The sequence below is a fragment of the Malurus melanocephalus genome, unplaced genomic scaffold, assembly GCF_030028575.1.
Source record: "Malurus melanocephalus ecotype Western Australia unplaced genomic scaffold, MMel_1.1 scaffold_533, whole genome shotgun sequence".
Classification (NCBI taxonomy): domain Eukaryota; kingdom Metazoa; phylum Chordata; class Aves; order Passeriformes; family Maluridae; genus Malurus; species Malurus melanocephalus.
In genome coordinates, this window is record NW_026623765.1 from 197,891 (window position 1) to 209,096 (window position 11,206).

General features: G+C 43.5%; 1 protein-coding gene across 4 annotated transcripts in view; it reads left to right on the forward strand.

Annotated features, from left to right (window-relative positions):
• USO1 (USO1 vesicle transport factor) overlaps positions 1–9,998 on the forward strand; it is a 25,146-nt gene extending 15,148 nt beyond the window's left edge. For 2 of the 4 annotated variants that reach the window (XM_057381836.1, XM_057381837.1), the window contains exons 14-25: positions 619–639; positions 1,728–1,838; positions 2,464–2,582; positions 2,790–2,971; positions 3,836–3,957; positions 4,829–4,967; positions 5,651–5,814; positions 6,362–6,451; positions 7,066–7,146; positions 8,412–8,510; positions 8,952–9,167; positions 9,544–9,998. In XM_057381836.1, coding sequence (XP_057237819.1) covers positions 619–639; positions 1,728–1,838; positions 2,464–2,582; positions 2,790–2,971; positions 3,836–3,957; positions 4,829–4,967; positions 5,651–5,814; positions 6,362–6,451; positions 7,066–7,146; positions 8,412–8,510; positions 8,952–9,167; positions 9,544–9,621 — 1,422 coding nt within the window. In that variant the 3' untranslated portion in view covers positions 9,622–9,998. The remainder of the gene's footprint in view (positions 1–618; positions 640–1,727; positions 1,839–2,463; positions 2,583–2,789; positions 2,972–3,835; positions 3,958–4,828; positions 4,968–5,650; positions 5,815–6,361; positions 6,452–7,065; positions 7,147–8,411; positions 8,511–8,951; positions 9,168–9,543) is intronic. The other 2 variants (XM_057381838.1, XM_057381839.1) reach the window with 1 other exon arrangement.
• The last annotated feature ends 1,208 nt before the right edge of the window (positions 9,999–11,206 follow it).

The window sequence follows — 11,206 nt, forward strand, 5'->3', positions numbered from 1 at the left end:
CAAATCTTGCTTTTCCAGCAGACTGCTGCTTGGTGCTGCCTGTTCTCAGYAGCCCCCAAAGCATCCTCAGCTTGGTTTAAAGGACAAGGCCAACTGGCAGAATCCCCTGTCAGTTGGGTGTTTTCACTGAAGAAGTGCCTGTTTTGTATTTAACCTGAACCTGTTAACTGCAAACACCATGAAAATACCAGGCTGTCATGCATTGCTGGTTGATGTTGCTATGCACAGATGAAAGCTTTTTTTGATTTTGTTCAATGTGTTAATACCTGGCTTGGCAAATGTCAAGGGCCCCTCTTTAGCCCATGAGTCCTTATTCCATTTCCCTATTGGAACCTTTTAGGGCAAAAGGACTTGGTTAACTCAGGTGACAGACTTTCCTGCAAGGGAAAATAATGGCTGGAATTTTGCATTTATTCCTATGATTTTCACCTGCTTTAACTAAAAATAGCCAGTGTTCATTTTTAACCTGTTCCTGGCATTTCTGTGTAAGGTAAATTTGAGTCAGTAGAAGTGCCTGTGATTTTTCAGCACTACATGATACAAGGGACTCACATTTGGGGGGATGTTTCTTCCATGTTCCTCTTGAAGGTTCTCAAGTAATGTGTGTGTAACTTGCAGGGTGATAAGATCGACAGACGGGTATGTATTTTTTGGCACAGCTTGGGCATTTTCCTGCCAAAAGCAGGSCTTTCCCTCTTGTCTGGAGTCTGCTGGGGAGTTTTCCTTTAACTGCTTTTTGATGTGTTTCCACTCACAGCTTTGTGTTGCAGTGGTTTGGGTTTTCCCTGGCATAACAAACTTTTGGGGCCTCAGGGGAACCTCTGGAGGTGCTCCCCAAAACTATGGGATATGTATCTTGGGCAGCATGGGTGCTTTCTGTCTAGGGGGGCACACTAATGGACCATCTGCTCACATAATGGGTGTGATTTCTTCCAAGGAAAATCAAAACCATTAGCAGTAGCATTTTCTGAATGGCCTGAAGCMAACAGCTGCTAGGGTCAGAAGAATCWCAGAATAAGCTGAGTGGGAMGGGACCCACAAGGATGGAGCCCAACTCTTAGTCCTGCCCTAAAGTCACATCCTGAGACTGAGAGCATTGGCCAAACCCTTGTTAAACTGTGCCAGGCTTAGTGCTGTGAGCACTGCCCTGGGGAGGCAGGATGTGCCTCACACTGGCAGTGGATCTGTTCAGCTTTGTATGGCTCAGTTTCCCTGGCTGGAATATCCACAATGATTCTGGGTTCAGCTGTCAGAACCACTGACAACAGACCATCATTAACAGATACCATCAGTACAGCTATTTACACTGTGATGCASTAGCATTTCACTTTGGGGAATAGAGACCCTGAAGAAGTGGTATTCAGGTATATCTTATTCCTTCTTTCAAAGGGATTTGATGTATGTTCCTTCAAGTCACCCTTGTATCAAAAATGCAGAACTAACACATTGGTTTTATAGTGGTGCTGATTTGCATTGAGTCATGTTTCACATCTGTGTTGCTTGCTGGTTTGCTCTGAAAACATTTCAACATGAATGGTTTAATCCTTGTTTTATCCAAGTGTTMAAGCTGTTCAGTACAACTAACGCAGGGGTGTTTTGAGAGATGTGACTTGTGGTTTGTAAAATGGTGAGGTGGAAGTAGGTGAGTTCTGCTCAAATACAGCTTGAGTTTTGTATTGTGATTCTCTCTGTGGAAAGGTGATGATGGGGGTGTTTATTTTTTCCAGGGCAGCAAAGTACAGACCAGAGTTGGACTGCTGATGTTGCTTTGTACTTGGCTGAGCAACTGCTCCATTGCTGTCACCCACTTCCTTCACAATCCAGCCAATGTTCCTTTTGTATCCTTTGCCTGCTTGCCGAGTAGAACCCTTGCTTGGACATGACTTGGATTGTTCATGTTGGAGTGAAATGTTTGTCTAGATCAGTTTACAGGGATTCTGCAGAACAGCAAAGATAATGCCTTGGGCCAAGAGCCAAAAGCAGCCTTTTGTAGGGAGTGCTCTGTGTACACTGACCTGTGTGTAGGATGCACAGAGAACAGTGCAGTGGAAATCTGGGTCTGCCAGCCAAGTGTCCTTTGAATGCAATAAGCCTGGGGGTATTTCAGTGTGAATTAAGCTGACACTCAAGGAGCAGAAAGAATGCTCTGCACTTCTGTTAATTTTTGTGCTTGTTTTTCGGGAAAAAAATTAGGTACACAAGCACATAAAGCTGAACTGGCACCTTATCTACACTGCGGGTGTGTTTTGGAACAAGTAAATCTCTCAGGTTCAACAGACAGTAGTGAGAAATTTATGGGAAACCACTGGTTACCCAAGTTCTTCCAAACAGTGAACTGAACAMGGGTTTTGTCAGCTCTTAACAAAGCTGGAGTTTATGTGTGTAAATAAAAGGGAATGTATACAGGGAGAAGTGTTSCATGTGATTATGAAATATCTCCAATATCCTTATCAAGAGTTGCAGCTCACAGGGCAGATAGCTGAAAACCTTGGAGAAGAGGAGCAGCTTGTCCAAGGCCTGTGTGCACTTTTGCTGGGCATTTCCATCTACTACAATGACAATTCYCTTGAGAACTACAGGAAGTGAGTATGACAGAGAAATAGCAGGGCCATAGGAAAAGGTCCTGTGAAAGGTGGATGTGCTTTAAGAGGCTTTTAAAAGTGGGACAGCAGTGGGGTTAAGACTTGAGACACTTTGTAAGAGCAGAACCCAGATAGAGAATTGTGGGAATTATGGGTGAATGTCTTGTCCAGTTGTTGCACTGTCACTGATTTGTCTCTTCCTTGTAGAGAGAAACTGAAGCAGCTGATTGAGAAGAGGATTGGCAAAGAGAACTTTGTTGAGAAGCTTGGCTTCATTAGCAAACATGAACTTTATTCCAGAGCTGCTCAGAAACCACAGCCTAGTTTCTCTAGCCCAGACCACATGATGTTTGACCACGAATTTACCAAGCTGGTTAAGGAATTGGAAGGTGAGATGTTTCATTTCTCTAGTTTTTGTCATAAACTCATGGCTGAGGTACCAAACACAGAGTGTCACCCTCTTGAAGGTGATGGCACTAAAATTCTGGTAATAGCTGGAAGTAAGCGTGGACTCAAGTTGCACTTTAGGTGCTCAGTAAATATACTTAACTGCATTACCTGATATTCTTAGGTGAAATGATTATTAATAGATTCTGGGAGTTACCACACTGCCCAAGTGTTCACTGAACTCACATGGAARCTCAAGTAYTGAGCACATGCAATGGTCATAGAARCTTCATTAGYTGAAGTAYRTAATTCAGATATTTGCTGTTTCTAATTGATAAAATAATTGTTAAAAAAGGTGGATCCTGAAATTTTTGGCTTGTTGGGAAATGGACACTTTCTTCAGYCTGTGCTTCACAGATTGTCATCATCCCTTACACTGACTGGTGTCCTGTTTATTAATATTGCTCTAAACTTAAATCAGTCTAGAGACAAAGAGAACCTTAAAGTAGCAATGGTGTAGATGGATTTGTCCAAGCAGTTTCATCTGCATGTTGCCCTTGAAGACCCAAGTATTTCACTGATTTGCAAAATGACTTGGGTTGCAGCTGTAGTGGAGCCATAGTGCAAGTAAAACACAGCTTTGATCAAAAGTACTCCAAACCCCCATTTACTGATCTGAAACCAAGTGAAGCAGTGAATGTGCCAACTGCAGTAAAATCACCATTGCTATTCAACCTTGGTGACAATCCCTTTTTTCATGTGCAGGCTGAGTTTCTAATGCTATGAACTCAAGCTGTGAGGCTGTGAGACTGTTTTGAGGACARAGATGGGAAGTGGGCTCTAATGACAGAAACTGTTTTGGACAGGTGTCATAAGCAAAGCAATTTACAAGTCCAGTGAGGAAGACAAAAAGGAAGAGGAGGTCAAGAAGACACTGGAACAGCATGACAACATTGTGACTCACTACAAAAAAGTCATTAGAGAGCAGGTARGAGGGAGCTGCACCATGAATGTGCTTCTAAAATCTGTTTGTTTTGTCTTTTGGAGGCACTGTGGTGCACTGTGATCCCCTGTGTTCCAAAACAAGTAACAAGGAATCTAGCAATACAGAAATGCTTCTAACAACATTTACATCAAGGTTCAACTGAAATGTCAGTGTTTAGACTGCTGGTTAAGTTATTTTAATGCTCTTACCTGTCTTGGAGTGTTTCTTATCAAATGAGTAACTGGAGAACTCACAGCTCTTAGAGATGCACTTCTTAGTTCTGTGCTTTCACGTTCCAAAGCTGCCAAATGAAATGGGGCTGAATGAAGAAATGGTTTGTTGGTGAARTTTGGATATACCTGCTGGCATTGGACTCTCAGAACCTTTTTCCAGTGGTAGTTGATTCGTGTGGTTGCTGCAGCTTACATGGAGCAACAAAGAATCTTAAACTGCTAATGGGAAACCGAAGCAGATATTTTAAGATATCAGAATGTGGGGTACATGAGGCATTAGGGGGACTTGGGAACTACCAGAGGCTTTACTGAACATATGATGTGTGTAGTTAACATTTCTTTAGTCTCTTGAAGCAGTAGACTAAACAAATGCAGGCTTTAGTGTGCTAGATAAAACACAGCACACTGTGGGGCAGCACACTGCCCCATTTCCCTTTCTCCTCCTGTTGTTTGTGCCAGGCTGCTGCTGTCTCTCCCCAGTGTTTTTCCTGGGCATGGCTATCTCAGTTTGCAGGGGCTTTCTGTTCATCTGTCCCAGATAGCACCAAGTGCTGGAGCTCAGGGTTTATTGCTTTCATTCACCTTCCTGACAGAATTGCATTCAACAGTTACTGATATCAGTGCCTTTTTGCCTTTCCCAGGACCAGGAGCTTGAAGAACTAAAACAACGAGTCAACACTTTAACATCTCAAAACGAACAGCTCCAGGCTACAGTCACACAGCAAGTGTCCCAGATCCAACAGCATAAGGACCAGTACAATCTCCTGAAAGTCCAGCTAGGTAGGCTTCATGAGTTACAGTGGGAAATGATCTGCTTGTGCAAAGATTGGATTGCTGGTGAGCTGCAGCAGAGCTCCAGCAGACAGCCTTGTGGGTGTAAGAGCTCATACCTGCTGAGAGAGGCTGCTTCAGCCTTGGCTAAAGTTAATCCAAACACTCACTGCCTGTTCAGCTTGAGAACATGAGCTGAGTGTGCTGAAGTTTGGGTCTGGAGTGCAAGTGTGAACTGGGGAAGRTGGCATGGCAGATGTGCAAGATGAAGCCTGTTACTGTCACTAGAGAAATKGCTGATTTAATGTGGAAATCAGAGCAGTATGTTCTTATCCCAAGGTCCAAATGCCTAATTAAGCTGGATATGACATGATTTAAAAAMAAACAAACAAACCTGCCTTCAATTCTCTTCAGAATTTGTCCATGCTGCTACTTTGGAGGAAGTCAATGGCTGAAGCAGCAAGCAGCATCCATACCTGAAGGAATAGCAAATGAGAGCTGTCATTATTTATTCATTTTTTGTGTAGAGAATGCTTAAGTGCTGTTCTTTGCTCCTTTGGTTAGAATGAGAATGGCTGGTGGGGCAAGAGCAGGATGGTTCACAAGTACTTTGATTCACTAGCCAACAGCTCGTGTTGGAGCTGTGTTACAGAATTCTTGGTTCACCTTCCTTGTAAACTCCTGCTGTTTAGGAAAGGACACCCAGCATCATAATTCCCATGGTGACACATTGCAGATGAATGGCATTCAGACAGAAGAAGTCAGCAAATTGAAAGAGGAGTTGGAAGAGTGGAAAAACAAGCATGAGCTGCTGCAAGGGCAGTTAAGGGAAAAGGATTCTGTGCTAGAAAAATTGGTAAGTGCTGGATCCAGCTGCCAGGTGCTGGTTTTAGGTTTAACTTGCCTTAAGCTGTGCCTGTSCTCATTGTGGTGGCAGCCAAGCCATCCTGCCCAATTGCATGGTGGAATTAGGCAATCTGGTGGGAGATGGTTGAGCAGACTGCTCCACACTGTTGCCAARAATTGTGCACTTGTGGAATCAGTGCTTTTAGGCTGTTTTCAAAGGGTGGGGTGACAATGGTAGGATCTCCTAGAGCTGAGTGCATTGTCCCATTGCTGCAGGTGGCACTGCTGTGTTTCTTTGGTGCACATCTCCTGTGTCTGCACTGGTGGAAGGCACTTCTGCACCCACTCAGCACACARTGCAGCTGCTCTCATTTTATCACAGAGCTTGCATTTTATCAGCATTGAGAAAATGCATTTTATCAGGGCATTGCTTAGCCTGCTTGTGGCTTCTGTGCTGCAAACTGTGCTAATGCAAGAACAGCTAGCTGTTTTCCTGACAACATGACTCCATTTAGAATTTTAGCCCTAAGGCTGATGTTTTCCTGTTGTTCTTACAGAACTCTTCCCAGCTGGAAATGGCCACTACAGAGCAGTCTTCACAGACCAGCAGATCTGGTGSCTTGGAGCACAGTAATGAGCTACAGAAGGTGAACTTGGGCTATTTGAGTAGCTTGGGATGGAAAGGGAATTTTCCATTTCAAGGAGGAGCATTGATTCCTGAATGTGTTGCTGTTTTTCATCAGGTATCCTTGTGATGAGGGTCCTTATCTTGGAGCATTAAGGTTATGCATCTAAAAATCAATCAGTTGTTTTCACTAAGCAGGTTTGAGSCAGCAGAAGACACTTGAACTGAGTGTAAAATGCATTTAACCAGTGCAAAACATAAGTTTGAATGTTGATATGGAAGTTTCCATAGATGTACAGCACAGAATAAGTTTTAAATAACTGGAGATTGAGTTCTTTAAGGCAGCTGTTGCTCAGCAAATACCTGGCAGTTTCTCTGGTGGGCATTGCACAGAAAAGGCTTTGTAAGAGCAGGGTGTTGAGTGGTGCATKTTGCTGTCCAGCTTTGTCATTCAAAAAGGACATTCATTTGACAGCTTTGTCAGGGGAAGAGCTCTTGTGGTCCCATGAGAGGCAGCTGTCCTGTTATTTCCTAGTGTGAAGCAGTTAGTCTGGGAGTGTTTAACCTCAGGAAAGCGTAATGTGAATATCTTGTTTTATCAAATGAATTGAAGAGTTTTGTCTCTGTTTCCCTAAGGAGTTGGAAATGCTCAGAAGTCAGATACAACTGCAGTCTGCGGAGATCTCGAAGCTTCAGATGGAGAATCAAAAGCTACAGGTAATGGTACCAGTGAAKAAGTTTCTTTTTATCTATGGGAACTGATTCTTCAAGACTTGACTTCCTGCTGCTCTCTATAGCTACTTCCCTAAACCAGGCTTGTCTTGAGGTGCACACATCAGGAGTGATTTCAAATCAAGTAAATTGAGTTACCCAGACAAAAACCCCTCATGAGCACAGAGGAGACTTTCAGTCAAATTAGTGCTCTCTGATGGCACTGGTGCTCAGTGTTTTTAAACAATCATCAGCTGTTGGGTGTTCAAGCCTCCACTCAATTAAAGGAAATTAAAGGTAACAGTCTTTGTGAGGCACAACTGTGTGATGTCATACAGGTGAAGGAGATGATGGTTTTTACAACCAGTTGATACTGATTTCAAAGTTGATGTACAGTGAAGGGCAAATTGTAGGTGCATCTGTCTCTGCAGGCCTCCAAATGCTGCAGGTTTTTATAGCTGCATGCTGAACTTGTGGCTAAATAAATGGGACTGTGTTCAAAACTAATAAGSAGCTTTAGGAAGGGAATGTTGGGCTGAAGAACCTGAACAAGTTTTCTGCAATGTTGCAGACACTTGCACAGCAGAGCTKAGCAGTGAAGCTGCAGGAACACAGATCACACCAACAGCTGACACCCAAATGTTGAATGTACTCCTGGTGAGAGGCAGCTCAGCTGCTCTGCCAATGATGCCTTTGCAGTGTTGTGCTCATGAGACACAGGAATGTCCCCATGTCCCAGCAGCTGCCAGGCCACCCCACAGCCATCCCACATCCTGCTGCCTCCCTGGCCTGCAGACTGCCTTAGAGTGCTCAGTTCAACAGGCAATTGTCTCAAATCTGTGCTGTGTGGCAGTTGTAGCTGACAGGCAGCTACCACAGTATAAAAAAATTATGTAGGGCTGACTGAGATGAAACTGTTGCTATTTTTAGTGRTCTTATGCAAAGAATTGGCTCTTCAGCCTAATAGACTTCTGTGGCACTTCAGMAGTGTCAGAGTGAAGGTGGATTGCCTGTACTAGGCTTTGCTTAGAAAAAACCTAGAAGTCTGAAAAAAAAGGTTTCACCTTGTGCTCTTGGTGTGTCCATGTGTCTGCAAGAGTGAGACTCCAGGAGGCACAGACCTGTGACTGATGCCTTGCAGCATGGGGTGTGTGTAATCACCATATTTAGCTATGCTCTAAGAAGCAAATAGATAGACTTTAGAAAAAATGTTGTGTCATGTCTCAGCTGTCTGAGATGTGCAGCACTGACAGTGAACTCCTTGTCTACAGAACACAACTGCAGATCCCGTGGCAGGAGACAGTGGTGCAACAGCAGCAGCCAGCTCTGAACTGGAGGGACGSCTGGAGCAAGAAATAAAAGAATTGAAGGTTGGTAGTGGCTGAGCACCACAGCAAGCCTTTGGACACTCAGCCTTTGATTGGGAGCTTCTCCAATAGCCAAGGCTCAGTGCAAGTGCTTTGCTCAGCATGCTTAGTGTTCAGGCTCTGGAAAGCAAGCTGGGTGTCTCCTTTATTTCTCACTTGGAMAATGACAACTTGTGTGCCTTTAAGCAGTTGGTAAGGACAGTCTGGGATATGCTTTACCCTGACATGGGCAGTGCAGGTGGACTGGGAGAAGGTAACACTGTTCATTTAGTTCCTATTTACTCCAGGTTGGTAATAGTTTGGGTATGGATGTTCAGGTGTGTGTGGGAACCAGCAGTGGGTTGGAGCTGTGAGAGTGGGGGTATGGAATGTGTTTGTAGGATGTGGGTTTTCAGCTTTTCCTGTGCTTGTGTTGTACCTGCTGTGGGATTTTCCTGTTGCCAGAGTGCAGTCCAAGCCCTTTCTGAGGAGAAGGAATCCCTGAAGCAGCACCTGGACTCAGCCAGCAGTACGGTTGCTATACTGCAAGATGAGAAAAGCAAACTGCAGCGAGAAGTTGCGGAATCCAAGAAAGAACAGGACGATCTGCTGGTGCTTCTGGCTGACCAGGATCAGAAAATATCTGCACTGAAGATCAAATTGAAGGACCTTGGTGTACCGGTAAGTGMAGGGATGGATCCAGTGAGTTCTTGGGTCTGAGGCAGCTCTGGGCATGGCAATATTTGATCCAACACCTCTGTTGAGGCCCATTTCTATCAGTTAAATCTATCAGAGTTACTTTTTAACTCATTTTGGTAGCCATCAATGAAAGATGTCCACTGCCTGTTGTCCCCAGTAATGAGCCTTCTTCAGCAGAGAAGTAAAGGACTGTGGACATTACARGATGACAGTTGAATTTAATAAACATTAATTGATGTGGCATTGTAGCTTTAGGTTATCTTTACGCTTATTTGCACTCAGCATTTGTCTTCCTTTCAAAAGGCTGGATCAGAATAAGGGGTATTACTGCTCACAACAGAACTTGTATTAATTTCAGGTTGAAGATGAAGATGATACTGAATCTGGAGATCAGGGGGATGAAGATGAGGATGGGGATGAAGAGGAGCAAGACTAGGATGCTTGTTGTGTGTTACCATGAGAACTAGACTGCCTTGYTTTTGGGGAAAAATCTATTACTGGTATGCAAAGGAGAACATCTGCTCATGGGAAGCAGATGGGGAAATGACAACCATGGGCCTAGTTACAAGTTACTCAAGTGTTGGCAAATTGTTTGTGCTAGGTAAAGCAAACAAAAAAATCACAGTTTTGGTTCTACATGAATATCCCAAGTTGTATTGTTTAGAAGTTGCTTCGGACACTGTTTAAAGCAGGGGATGACAATGTTGCTGCCTTGCTTCATTGTCATTGACAATCCTGTGCATTTGTCTATGGTTTTAACTTTCTTGAGGTCTTAATATAAAGAAATCCCAAAGTATTTAGTTTAACATCTGTCACACATAAAGCTGAACTGGCACTGCATGGAGCTGCAGTGGAGGCAGAAGGGTGGGTGGCCTGTGCCAGCCTGGGGGTGCCCATGACTCTCAGCCAGTGTGTGCCTGGCACTGCCCTGGTGCACTCACAWCCTCCTGGGGCTCTGCTCATGAAATGGAAGAGTTTGCATTGAAAGCTGTGCAAGAAATGGAGCCTATGGGTGAAGAATTGCTGTGGAAAACAAAGACCAGTACACTCTGAGATTTACTGTGCTACTGCGTCAGCAGAAATAGAAATTAAAATCTTATTGACTACTTCAGTAAGGAAATGAAAACTACTCTGATTTATATAACTTATTGGCTCTTTATGAGTAAATAAAAGATAAAATTTTAAAAGAAAACTGAGAATGGTAAATGCATCAAATTCTTTTTTTTGGTAATAAAGAGAATATGTCTACTTAGTCCTCATTTAATTCTCTTGTCCTGATTTAAAAACATACATTATMATATAAGCATCTAAAATCTGTCTACTTTGGCAGATTAAGGTAATCATACACCACATGCTGAGGCTCTCACCACATGAGTAGAAAGGAGTGGGGGTTCATTTTTTGTTTTTTGGAACTCTGCAGCTTTCATTTTTCAATCAACAGGTGATTTGAAGAAGCCCAGGACTGGCAGCCAGACCTGGACACTGGTGCTCCTCCCAAAACATGGCCTGCTGCAATGTGCATTTTATTGCCATTGTCTGCAGTGTTATGCTTAGGAAATCCTTCCTTTTGGATGCAACTTCAAAATCTTTAAAATTGCAAGAAAWGAAGGAGGAGATAAGTAGGTGAGGTAGGAAGTGCAGGAGACAGACAAACTGGTTACAAACAGGTTCTAAAAAGCCTGTTCAAAGTGCCTTTCCCAATTAGCAAACCAGTTTGGTGGATTATTTTATTGCACCATCCTGTCTTCCTGCTGGGAGCAGACGTGTCTGGGGCTAACTCTGTTACTGTCAAATGGTGGCCTTTGCCCAGGAGATATTCACTTGTCTGCATTCTTGGCTGCCATGAAAATGATTAATTTTTGGAATCTTTTCTTGGCCCATCATGACTGGGACACCACAAACAGGTGGAGTCCAGAGCTGGGCCCTTATACACCCTATCCAGAGCAGGCATTGACAATCCTGTGCATTTCTCTATGCTTTTAACTTTGTTGAGCTCTTCTGTAATTAAATACAAAAGTCCT